The 13,381-nt window shown below is 43.5% G+C and overlaps 1 protein-coding gene across 6 annotated transcripts in view; it reads right to left on the bottom strand.

Moving 5' to 3' along the window:
* Nucleotides 1-421: 421 nt before the first annotated feature.
* The window catches only part of LOC137315461 (NACHT, LRR and PYD domains-containing protein 4C-like), a 36,637-nt gene continuing 23,677 nt past the window's right edge, over nucleotides 422-13,381 (bottom strand). For 4 of the 6 annotated variants that reach the window (XM_067980150.1, XM_067980147.1, XM_067980148.1 and 1 more), the window contains 5 exons: nucleotides 12,735-12,830; nucleotides 10,405-10,571; nucleotides 9,918-10,089; nucleotides 9,747-9,812; nucleotides 5,429-6,943 (listed from right to left, as the gene is read on the bottom strand). In XM_067980150.1, the coding sequence (XP_067836251.1) occupies nucleotides 6,588-6,943; nucleotides 9,747-9,812; nucleotides 9,918-10,089; nucleotides 10,405-10,571; nucleotides 12,735-12,750 (777 nt within the window). In that variant the 5' untranslated portion in view covers nucleotides 12,751-12,830 and the 3' untranslated portion in view covers nucleotides 5,429-6,587. Of the gene's footprint in view, nucleotides 2,028-2,199; nucleotides 2,368-3,552; nucleotides 3,640-5,202; nucleotides 6,944-9,746; nucleotides 9,813-9,917; nucleotides 10,090-10,404; nucleotides 10,572-12,734; nucleotides 12,831-13,381 lie in introns of those variants that run through there. The other 2 variants (XR_010961443.1, XM_067980152.1) reach the window with 2 other exon arrangements.

The following is a 13,381-nucleotide window of genomic DNA, read 5'->3' on the forward strand; positions in this document are numbered from 1 at the left end:
GTCAAAAGAGACAGAGGTGACAAGAGGATTATTTTTATGCAGCAAGTTGTTATGATCTGGAATTTACTGCCTGAAAGGGAGGTGGAAGCCGATTCAACAGTAAATTTCAAACGAGAATTGGATAAATACTGTAACGTATCATTCTGTGATATTGCGGCAGGTGCATGGCGGACATTTTGCCTTGCATGTCGGGAGGACATTTTGTGGAGTCCCAGCTGAGCCTTTTGCTTACAGTCCGTCTCACTAATTTGTGAAAATGCATATCCCCGTGTAAGACCAAACCGGTTCAATGGACCGACCGGTCACATCTATGATGCCAGTTGGAGGAGGTGTGACGTCTTTTCCAGGAACATTTATTCAATATTTTAAAATACGAACACCAATATTTTTATTTTAAATAATGAGGAGTCCAGGCCTGAGCTGAAATAAATGGTGGAGTTTTAATAACACAGCACATGGACAACAAATTACATTTATATAGCGCCTTTATAGCAGTAAAACGTCCCAAGGTACTTTGCAGGAGTATTAAGGCAAAATTTGACACTGAGCAGCATAAGGAAATATTAGGACAGGTGACCAAAAATCTTGGTCAAAGAGGTAGGTTTTAAGGAGCATCTTAAAGGAGGGGAGAGATGGAGAGAGGTGGAAAGGTTTAGGGAGTGAATTCCAGAGCTTCGGGCCTCGGCAGCTGAAGGCACGGTACACAGGGACACGGTCCAGATTCTGACTCCTCACTGGGAGAGGAGCCCAATTATCACTGTCCTACTGCAGTCTAGACTGAGCCAACTCTAAGCCCTTCCTATCTGTACTTTGACTCAGTGTCCCACTGCAGCCCAGACTGAGCCCCACACTGGGCCCTTCCTGTCTGTACATTGACCCAGTGTCCCCCGACAGCCCAGATTGAGCCCCACCCTGGGCCCTTCCTGTCTGTACATTGACCCAGTGCCCCACTGCAGCCCAGACTGAGCCCCACCCTGGGCCCTTCCTGTCTGTACATTGACCCAGTGTCCCACTGCAGCCCAGACTGCGCCCCACCCTGGGACTTCCTGTCTCTGCATTGACCCAGTGTCCCCCTACAGCCCAGACTGAGCCCCACCCTGGGCCCTTCCTCTCTGTACATTGACCCAGTGTCCCACTGCAGCCCAGACTGAGCCCCACCCTGGGCCCTTCCTGTCTGTACATTGACCCAGTGTCCCACTGCAGCCCAGACTGAGCCCCACCCTGGGCCCTTCCTGTCTGTACATTGACCCAGTGTCCCACTGCAGCCCAGACTGCGCCCCACCCTGGGACTTCCTGTCTCTGCATTGACCCAGTGTCCCCCTACAGCCCAGACTGAGCCCCACCCTGGGCCCTTCCTCTCTGTACATTGACCCAGTGTCCCACTGCAGCCCAGACTGAGCCCCACCCTGGGCCCTTCCTGTCTGTACATTGACCCAGTGTCCCACTGCAGCCCAGACTGAGCCCCACCCTGGGCCCTTCCTGTCTGTACATTGACCCAGTGCCCCACTGCAGCCCAGACTGAGCCCCACCCTGGGCCCTTCCTGTCTGTACATTGACCCAGTGTCCCACTGCAGCCCAGACTGAGTCCCACCCTGGGCCCTTCCTCTCTGTACATTGACCCAGTGTCCCACTGCAGCCCAGACTGAGCCCCACCCTGTGCCCTTCCTGTCTGTACATTGACCCAGTGTCCCATTGGGGACCATCCAGCCCCGGATATCCGGCAGAATCAGCGCTGTGGGACCGGGTGACTGAGTCTCGTGACCCTGTCGCTGGGCCTCTGACGTCACAATGGGAGACGACGCTCGCTCAGCTCGAGCTGGAAACCGTTAAAGGGCCGTTCGGATTTCAACCTGGAGCGCGGCCGGTTAAAGGGGAGGGGCAGAGAATCGGCCAAAAATATTCATATCATGAGACCAGGAATGGTTATTAATTGAAATGATCACACTCCCACACTCAGTCCGGGTCTGGATTCCTGCAGTGACTCCAGGTGTCTCTTTCCGTTTGAACTGAACTGATTCCTCCAAAGCCTGAAACAGATTAAAGATTAAACAGGAAATAAACAGATTGAACAACACTGTAAATAACAGGGAGACTGGGGTTAATATTTCAATAATAATTACAGACAAATATTACCCATAAAAGGGCCTGAATCCCAGTGATATTTTATTGATTACATTAAACATTAACACAAACACTCACCAGATCCACTCCAGACTCCTACGGGTCAGTATGAGGGAGCGGTGAGCGGGGACAGATCGGTCAGCGAAGTAGTTTGATCCAAGGTTCAGACCCGTCAGTTTACGGTTTGTACTGAGAGCGGAGACGAGATCCTCGGTACAAGATTCTGTGAGACCGACATCATCCAAACTGGGGATCAGAGAGAGAGAAATAACAGGAATCAGAGTAAATCCCCAGTGTTTATTAATAGCGCAATTGCTGACACTAATAATAATGTACAGTGTTTATTAAGAACACTATTACTGATACTAATAATAATGTACAGTGTTTATTAATAACACTATTACTGGTACTAATAATAATGTACATTATATTATTGATAGCACTATTACTGATAGTAATAATAATGTAATGTTTATTAATAACACTATTACTGATACTAATAATAATGTACAGTATTCATTAATAGCACAATTACTGATACTAATAATAATGTACAGTGTTTATTAATAACACTTACTGACACTAATAATAATGTACAGTGTTTATTAATAACACTATTATCGATACTAATAATAATGTACAGTGTTTATTAACAACACTATTACTGATACTAATAATAATGTACAGTATTTATTAATAACACTATTACTGATACGAATAATAATGTACAGTGTTTATTAATAACACTATTACCGATACTAATAATAATGTACAGTGTTTATTAATAACACTATTACTGATAGTAATAATAATGTAGTGTTTCTTAATAACACTATTACCGATTCTAATAATAATGTACAGTGTTTATTAATAACACTATTACCAATACTAATAATAATGTACAGTGTTTATTAATAACACTATAACTGATAGTAATAATAATGTAGTGTTTATTAATAACACTATTACTGATACTAATAATGATGTACAGTGTTTATTAATAGCACTATTACTGATACTAATAATGATGTACAGTGTTTATTAATAACACTATTACTGATACTAATAATGGACAGTTTTTATGAATAACACTATTACCGATACTAATAATAATGTAGAGTGTTTATTAATAACACTATTACTGATACCAATAGCAATGTACAGTGTTTATTAACACTATCACTGATACTAATAACAATGCACAGTGTTTATTAATAACACTATCACTGATACTGATGATAATGTACAGTGTTTATTAATAACACTATTTTGATGCTAATAATAATGTACAGTGTTTATTAATAACACTATTACTGATGCTAATAATAATGTACAGTGTTTATTAACAACACCATCACTGATATTAATAATAATGTGCGGTGTTAGACATCCAATTATGATAAACACAATCTCACACAGTCTGATACTTACCCCAGTTCCTGTATTTTACAGTCCGGGTTCCTCAGAGTCGCAGACAGTAGTTTCACTCCTGAATCTCCCAGTTTATTATTACCCAGTCTAAACACAAACAGACAGAGAGTGAGAAACATACTGAATCCAATCCCCGATTTGACACAATTTCTCTCTGATACTACAGGAAACACTGAAAACTATTCAGGAAATTAATAACCAGATTTCCGTGTCGCTGACAATGAATCTCTCTCTGTCCAACGCCCCATAGATTCAGGAACTGTCAGTAAATGTATTTATCAAATAAAGCGCTGTCTGTGTGAAGCCATTAAGTGTCCCTTAGTCCGGCCTCATTCCCTGATGATCAGAATTACCCTCCTGGAGTTCAATGACCGCTCCCTTCATGTTCGGGGAAACTTGTCTCATTTCTGATGCTTGTTAATTCCCAGATTTTATGGGAATGCGGCGATTTTCCCCGAAATAAATGATAAAGCGGTGATTACCTGTACTTCATGCAGTATTGTATGAAACTGTACAATATCTCGGGGTGAATTATATTGTGAAACGGCGCTAACTGCTGTTGCAAAATCCGTCCCCCAGGATTTCATGTGATAAGGAGAGTTTATTTTGGCTTGTTACAAGTTTTAAATGTCTCTGCACTCCTAGTTTATAGGGGCGGGGGAGGGGAGTCTCTCTCTTTATTCCCATTGAACTGGCTCTTTACTTATTTCAGGATAACGGGCCCGACAGTTTATGGGGAATTTTCTGTGGTTACCTCCCCGAGCGGGACCTCACACACGGGGGGCAGACTGTGGGAAATTCACGGGTTGACTGCACCTGGTTTACCCAGGAGCCTCCTGCTGAGTGGGAGGCCCCACCGCTGACCAGTGTGTATCTGTATTCCTGGGCTAATACCCCACAACCCGTTAGATTGGAACCATTTTACTGGCAGATTTTAGTTCCCCAATCCCACTGAAGTGTCGGCCTGGATTAATCAGCGAGGGGCCTGAATCCACGACCTTCTGATTCAGAGGCACGAGTGCTGCCAGCTGGGTGAAGAGAAGGTGGATGTATTGGAGAGTGTGAAGGGCTGTGTCATTGATGAGTTAAGATAACGGACCGTCGTCCTGCGGGGAAAGCTCAGCTCGCCCACTGGCGGTTGACTGCCCGAAAGCTGTGTTTTGCTCTTTGTTACTGAATGTTTGGTGTTTCTGCTTCCCTCTCCTACACACGATCACAGTCCGGTGACTGTCACTTGCCCCCAAACCTCGGTAAGAGGGTGGGATGCTCAGACACAAAGACTGCTGCAGTTAGTATCGGTCCACGTGTGAGTAACAGTGAGAATTAGCCTCTTCAATGGATGTATCTCAGGTAGTGATAAAAACAGCAATAAATATCATTTATTGTAATTAAATTATCAGACTCTTTCAGTGACATGTATTTACTGATCCGATAAAGACTGTAAAATCCCGACTTTTCACAACGATCCATTTTAGATTCTCCAGTCCTTAGGGAATTACTAACCGATCCTCTTATCATTTGTCATATTTGTGTTGCATCTGCTTCTCTCTGGTTTATCGGAACTGTTTGTTTCCCTTCATTACGGAGCAACAATACAATCTGTGACTGTTGGACAATTGGCCCAACAGTTAGAGACAAATATACAGTTACCTCAACACCTGGCATTTGTGTAGTACGGGTCCCAGCCGCTGGAGTCCTTCACACTGAATGGAGCAGTTCTCCAGATCGAGGTGTTTTGTTATACCACAGAGTCCAATGCCATGAGACAGCAGCGCACAGTAAATAGGGGTCAGTCGCAATCCATTAAATGTAATTGTTTCCACAGATCCCACTGTGACCCGAGACAGTGTTTTATTCTGAAACTCAAACAGGTAGTGGAATGTGTTCAGGAGGTCCCTTTCATCAGATTCACAAGCTGTATTTCCAATCTCTCCTTCAACTTTCTCCTTCAGCCAATCAATCATTCCGCAGATTGTTTGATGAAGAAATGGACCCAGAAACTCCTCCAGGGGCCGAGCTGACTGTGAGGATGAGAGACCAGCAACAAAACGGAGAAATATCTCCAATCGCCCATCTTCCTTGCTGTGGGCTTCACGGAGGAGTTTCCGGATGTCCCCAGGATCTGGAGTCAGGAATTGTGCGAGAGCGGCTACAAACTCTTGGATGGTGAGGTGCGGGAATGTGTAAACCACACTCTGGGCAGAATCATCTCTCTCCAAAAGTTACATCATGAACCCAGACAGGAACTGGGAAGGTTGCAGATTGTACTGGATCAAATCTCCATTTCGAAACACCAATCTTCTTCTCGGAGACTCCAGTGAAGTCAATCTCACCGATCTTCAGTAACACATCACGGGGGGATTCAATCTCTCGGCCATGGTTTTTCAGAATGTTGTAAATATAGTAGGAATATAGTTGGGTGATGGTCTTGGGAACTCGCTGCTGTTTCCTGTCTCTTTGTGTGAAGAAGGGACCCAGTGACAGACCGAGGATCCAGCAGTAGGAAGGGTTGTAACACATGGTGTACAGGATCTCGTTCTCCTCCAGTGTTTGAAAACAGCTGCTGCCACCACCTGATCTTCAAAAAACTTGTTGAAATATTCCTTCCGTTCTTCACCAAACAAATCCCAGGATTTCAGCCCAGACACTGATCTCAGCGTTTTCCAATAAATGTAATGCAGTGGGGCGGCTGGTCACTAGCACTGAACATCCTGGGAGCAGCTTGTGCTGTATTAAACTGTACACAATGTCAGACACTTCACACCAGTCTTCAGGATCTGTGCACATGTACTGAGGTTCTGTATTTCTCCGATTATTTGCAAAATGGATGCTGTCCTTGAATTCATCTAAACCATCGAATATAAACAGTAATCCCTCTGGGTTCTTCCAGAGATCTCCCAACATATTCCCAAAGTAAGAATACAGATTCAGTATCAGATTCCTCAGGTTTATTCTACAGTTAATAGCGTTCAAAGCCCGGAATTTAAAACTGAAAACAAATTGAAAGTGTGGGTATATTTTCCCAGTGGCCTCAGTCATAAACAATCTTTTGTACCATTGTTGTTTTTCCAATCCCCGCGACTCCGCTCACCGCTGCTGAACTCCCAGATTTGCATTTTCTCCGGGAAAAAACTGCTCTGGAACAATTGATCAGTTTGGATTTTTTCCAGTTCTCTCCGGAGATGTTTCTCTCTCCACTCTTCATGCTCTCGGCCTCTTGCCAGCAGTTCATGTTCTGCAAGTGTCCGATCTCGAACAGTAGAAATGACCGTTAGCTCAGTGTATGGATTGACCAGCTGGAAAATCTTAACCTTCTCCTTTATTAGGATTGTGTTCACTCTCAGTGTTTCAGTTTGGACCCGGAGTGTTTCCTTGTGTTTCTCTTGAACATCTTCAATAAGATCAGGCAGAAAGTGGTTCTCAATATTCGTTGTATTGATATAAAAACAAATTCTCAATATCACTTTCCTAGTCAGTAAAATGTTCCGAGGTTGAATTCACATCTTCAATAGAGGTGCGAGCAGGAAATTAAACTCAGTTACTGGAAACCTCGCTTGAAAGTGAACAAGGGCTGAGAAAAGTTTCAAATTCTCACTTGATTCTAATATTTACTGAACATGGAGATTTCTATGAAGGTGATATTTTCCCTCGGCTGATTAATTTTATCAGCCCCGCCCTGTACCATGGACATCTCATTTCAAATCCACACATGGTTCTGGTGATACGAAACTAGAGGTTCTGGAGGATTAACCTATGAAACCGTCAGTGGTGCTCACCTTTTGCGGAAATTGGAAATAGGTTATTGTTTGCATTGGGAGAGGGACAGACTCTGAATGGAGAGAAATTCCACTGTTATTGTATCAGACCTCGGGCAGGTTATCTGGGATATTGTGGGCACTGGGAGAGGGACAGACTGTGAACGAACAGAAGTTCCACTCCTATTGTATCAGGTCTTGGGCAGGTTATCTCGGGTGTTGTGCGCAATGGGAGAGGGGCGGACTGAATAGACAGGAGTTAAATTATTATTGTTTTAGGACTCGGGCAGGTTGTCTGGGGTATTACCTGCATTTCTATAGTCACCTGATCACAGGTAAAGATTACTGCCATTCTGTATGTACAGAGGGGAGTCAGAAAGATGATTTAATTTATTACGAGTTTAGGCTGAGGCGATGGTGCGAGGGTTTGATGTATTTTGTTTGGTTAAGAGATTTCAGTATTGAAATGTTTTAATGGAATTCCCAACATTAGTAAGGACATAAGAACATATGAAGTAGGAGCAGGGGTGGGCCATACGGCCCTTCGAGCCTGCACCGCCAGTCAATGAGATCATGGCTGATCCACCTCAAATCCACTTGCCCGCCCGATCCTATTCTCCATTGATTTCCTTCGTGTCCAAAAATCTATCGATCACAGTCTTGAATATACTCATCCGAAACAGGAAACAGGCTCAAAATCAACAAAATAATTAATAACGGAGAAGGGAATTCAGGGTAATTTTCTCACACAAAGTGCCAGAGAAACTTGGGAAGACAATAAAGTGGCAGTGTAAGTGGGTCAAGAGACAATCAGACGTGTTTCTTTGGATACATTGAGACGACGGGTAGGTGGGGTCATCTATCTAACAGGGACAGGCTTATTTGGGCGAAATTGCTTTTTCCTGTCATAACACCGATTAGAATTAAAAAATACAACTACTGCACACATCATTCTGTGTAATGTTCGAGCAGAAAACATTCACAGTTCATTTCAACTGTTCTCCCAATAATTACACTCAGTTGTTTCATTTCGGTCAGAATTCCCCACATTGTAGGTTTGGGAAATTACAAATCTGTTCCCATCAGTCATTCCATTGGGTCTAAAAAAGACCCTGAGTTAAAGGACTATGCTTTGAGCAGAATAAGTTCTCTCTTTCACTGCCATTATTCATTCCATTGGGTCTAAAAAGGCCCTGAGTTAAATACTATTATTTGAGCAGTATAGGTCCTCTCTTTCACTGCCATCATTCATTACATTGGGTTCAGAAAGACCCTGAGTTAAAGGACTATTCTTTGAATAGAATAAGTTTTCCCTTTCACTGCCATTAGTCATTCCATTGGGTCCAAAAAGACCCTGAGTTAAAGGACTATTCTTTGAGTAGAATAAGTTCTCCCTTTCCCTGCCATTAGGAAGCTAGCCCATAACTTCCGAATTACCCTGAACATTGTCTTTCCCTCACATTTCTCCACGGATTAATGATCTATTGTGTGAAAATCCGCAAATCTTCTCAGATCAGATCGAATACTTTGACGTCTGTGAAAAGATAACATTTTCAATATTTCGCATTTCTCCACCTCGTTCCCTACAGGTGATTGGGAGCAGATTTCTAGGGGCGCAGGTAAACCGTGACGTCTGGCACAAAGCACTGCTCATTAATTGTGAGCCGAAAGGATCTGTGAGGCACACTGGAGTTGTGTGTAGGATTCACAATATATCAGGATCCTGACAGGTGTGTATGGGGATTCACAGTGTATCAGGATCCTGCCAGTTGTGCATGGGGATTCACAGTGGATCAGGATCCTGCCAGGTGTGCATGGGGATTCACACTGTATCTGGATCCTGCCAGGTGTGCATGTGGATTCACACTGTATCTGGGTCCTGCCAGGTGTGTATGGAGATTCACAGTGTATCAGGATCCTGCCAGATGTGTATGGGGGTTCACAGTGTAACAGGGTCTGCCCGGTGTGTATGGGGATTCACAGTGTATCAGGATCCTGCCAGGTGTGTATGGGGAGTCACAGTATATCAGGATCCTGCCAGATGTGTATGGGTAGTCACAGTGTATCAGGATCCTGCCAGGTGTGTATGGGGATTAAAGCTGTATCACGATCCTCCCAGGTGTGTATGGGGATTCACGGTGTATCGGGATCCTCCCAGGTATGAACGGTTTTTCACAGCTGTTAGCAATCAGCACCTGGATTAGTTGGAGTAATAAAACATCTACAAATTTACAAATAATTGGGAAACGTGAATAGTAAAAGATCGTGCAGACGATCTGAAGATTATTAACAAATCAAAATCAAACTTTATTCTGTTCCCTCCAACCTTTCAACTTCTGATTCACAGATTCTGACAATCTCTAAACAAAAGGCTACAGTCAAACATTCTGATTCTCAGAAGTGAAATAAACAGTTTGAAATCTCCATGTCGTCACTTACCTTTCAGATGACTGGGTATTTCAGTTAAACTTCGTCCGATGTTCATATAATCAAATGGATCAGGACCTGTTTAAATCAATGAGCTTTCATGAGATAAGATCTGTGTAATATGTTGGTAAATTCTGCAGTGTTTCAATCTGAAATTGAATTCAGTGTGTGATATTACCGTACCAAGTTCCTGCATCTCGTTCAGTATTTTGTCCAACTTTGGTACCGCATGGTGCATTTTCACAAAGGATTCCCACATCACCCTTCGGGCCCGAGAGCCGTTCTCCATCACCAGATTTAGGAGAAGGTTGGAACTGTCCGCCCTGTTTCCCTTCTCCACGAGACCAGTGACTTTCTGTAAATAATTATAATGAATATATTGGTACCTCCTTTTCCCATTCCCACTTAAACTGATTCCCTTTTGTTTTCAGTCCACACAAGAGTTATACCCGAACCGTTCCCCTCTCCTTTGTACAGAGACTGAACGATCCATTGGGTATTTTCACCATTTCGTATCATTGTTTCAGATTCACTGTATTTTCAGTTTGATCCATTTCTTTCCTATTTGACCAGTTTCTCTTCTGTAACATTCTCTGATTCTAAGATCTGATATCCTGTTAGTTATGTGATGTTTAAATGACCAAATTCATTCTGTATCCTTCCCACTTACCTGATGTTCCTGTCCACTGAAATGTCTCTCGTATGTTAACAACGAGCTGACGCCCTCCACCCCCTCTTCAATCGCCTGTTCCAATCTGTCCCGGTAGAATTTCGTCAACTGGAACAGTTGGTAATCGTCGCACTTTGTCAGCAACTCAGTGATTGCAGTGTTCGGATCTGTGAACAAAAATGGAGAAAACTAAACACATTATCGACTTTCTATCCGGGCGGCTACATTTCCTCTGCAACCAAACGGCTGAAGCCTCCTGTGAGCCACATTATCAAACACCTTCTGAAAACCCATATATACACCGCCTGTGCTACATCCCATCGATCGATATAGTCATCTCTCAACAAAGCTGTATCAGATTTGTCAAATACGACTGACTGCAGCGAATCAGTTCCAGCCTCCGCTCATCATCCCCTGTATCTCTAAATGTTCGCTAATTCGACCTGGAATTACAGACCACGACTGACGGAGATTAATTGGTCTCCAGTTACCCGTTGACTCTCTCTCCCTATTTTAACAGAGACATTACTTGTTCTGCTTCGGTCCACCTGGATATTTTTGACAACAATCGAGGATTGAGAAATTGTGATCAGAGTCCCTCTTATCTCCTCTCTGACTCAATTTAACAGCCTCGGGTGTGTTATCTCTGGGCCCAGTGATTTATCCACCTCGGCGATCCAAATCCTTCTCTACAGTTATCACTAACTATGTGTCCACATCCTCCTCTCGTACACCAACATTTTCACTTCCACCATCATTTTTAGAAACGAAATGAAATATTTTTTATCTCCCCAAACCTTCATCCACAACTCGTTTCCCCCAGTTCCTCCTCCATCTCACCTTCACTGATTGCTGTCCTGCAAAACACACCGAGAATTGTGCTATTTCCCTTCCTATTGCTTAACTGCGTTCATAAGGAATCGACCTTAACATAGCACCCTGGAACATTCTGATGTTCGAAACCTCTCCTTTTCTCTCTTCTCCTTTACGGCGCTCCTTAAAACCTACCTATTTGACCAAGCTTTTGGTCACCCGTCCTAATATCTCCTTATTTGACTCGGTGTCAATTTTTGTATGATAATCGCTCCTGTCACGCACCCTGGGTCGTTTTACATTAAAGGCAGTATATAAATGCAAGCTGTTATTGTTCTAGCTCTGTCATAGAACCTTTATTAATACTGGCGTCCAGAACTATTTTTCTCTCCCCTCAAAATGTTTTAATGAGAAACATTTCGCTCTGAGCCCTGTGAAAGCTCAGGCCTTGTCTTCCTGATACTAGATCACATCTCTTATACTTCTGATTTTCCGAATATGTTTGGAATTATTTGTATATTCACAGACATAACACACAATCCGAACTCCGATTTTTTGGAATGTTGACCCGTTTCCGTTTCTTTGCTTTTTTAAATACCAAATGAATTGATCTCTCAATATTTCAAAACAACCTTCTTTTTTTCCTGCTAATAACTTTTCACAATTTCATAAATCTTCTGTTCTGCTCCAACAGTTTTATTAATTTCACTCTCTAGTCTCAGAACCTGTGATTTCCCACCATGCAGTCTTATGAGTTGAAACCCTCCCATTGCTCCATTCACCCAGTCTGTAAAACCATTGTTGGTCGGTTCAGACCGTGACCATCCCTTCCCTTCTCCCTGAACTCACTCCAGTCCCCAAGACCGTGAACCCTTCCCTCCTGCTCCAGCACTGCAGCCACAGATTGACCTGACTGATATTTCCCCCCTTAAACAGCCCAGCGTAAAGCAATCCGGAGATGGCCGACTCTAAACCTTGTTTTTTAGTCTAGTGCTAAGTCTCAGTGTTCCCTCGATACACGTATTTCTATCCTTGTTATTTGTTCCGACCATGGCTATTCTCTGTTCTCCTTTCCTTCCAAAAGATGGTCCCACACGTTCCAGGATGTTCTTCCCTTTGACACCAGGGCTGCAGAAGAGTCAGTCCATTCCCCTGACTATAGAATCTCCCACCACTATCGCTCTCCTATTCCTGTGTCCCACCTGTCTCTCACCCCCGCCCCACTCGGGGTGTCCCCCTGCTCCCTGGTCTCACACTGTTACTCAGGAAGACCATCCTCTGAGTCACTGTCTCTGTCCACCTTACAGCCCCCAACACCAGGTATCCATTAGCCAGTTCCAGTACTCAGGAGATCCCTCTACCTGTGACTGCACCGTCCCTCTAGATGGCCACTCACTTCTCTCTATCTACACAGTATCTGTGCTGTTACCTCTTCCTGTGTGAGCTGAGGTTCCTGCTCGTGATCTGGACCCTTTGTCAGGACAGAAATTATATTTTGATGAATTTTCTGAACCTACCTGTGTCCATTCTCATTCTTTTTGAAGATGTTGGATCTTCTCCCCTGTTTCAACCTTCAGCCATGGTGGTGACAGACGTTCCTGGATTATAATGCTCTGTAATCAATATGATATTAATAGGAGGTTAGGCAGCAATATTACAATGAGCAGGAGAGCTTTGCATTGTTAAACATGATACCAAATCCCTCCTCTCCCATCAGTACAACAGTTGTTAGCTCTGGGATGGAGCATTTCCCGAGTGTGATGATCAATACTCCACATCAGGTGTGACACAGTCAGCTGCCCAGTGAAATCCAGTGAGTCCCGCTGATCTCAACAACCCAGTTCCAGACGGGCTCCCGTCGGCAGAGACTCTGCACTGGGAGCGCCCATTAGTAAGATTTACTCACAGTGCAGGCCAGCATCAGCCTTATTCCTGAGTTAGTGAATATTCTGGAGGGAAATATGGAGCTGGGTGATCATTGATGTATTAAATGACCCCTCACTCGGTTTTACATTCTGGCGCTATTGTATTATTTTATTCACAGAAGTGTTTCATATTTTTGATCAGTTGTGTTTTGATATTAAATCCTGGTACTTTATGAATATGATATCTATCGACATGCACAATATCCAGCTGGGTGTGATTCCTCTGGTGTTTATAGGCA

Source organism: Heptranchias perlo, unplaced genomic scaffold (assembly GCF_035084215.1).
Source record: "Heptranchias perlo isolate sHepPer1 unplaced genomic scaffold, sHepPer1.hap1 HAP1_SCAFFOLD_55, whole genome shotgun sequence".
NCBI lineage: Eukaryota > Metazoa > Chordata > Chondrichthyes > Hexanchiformes > Hexanchidae > Heptranchias > Heptranchias perlo.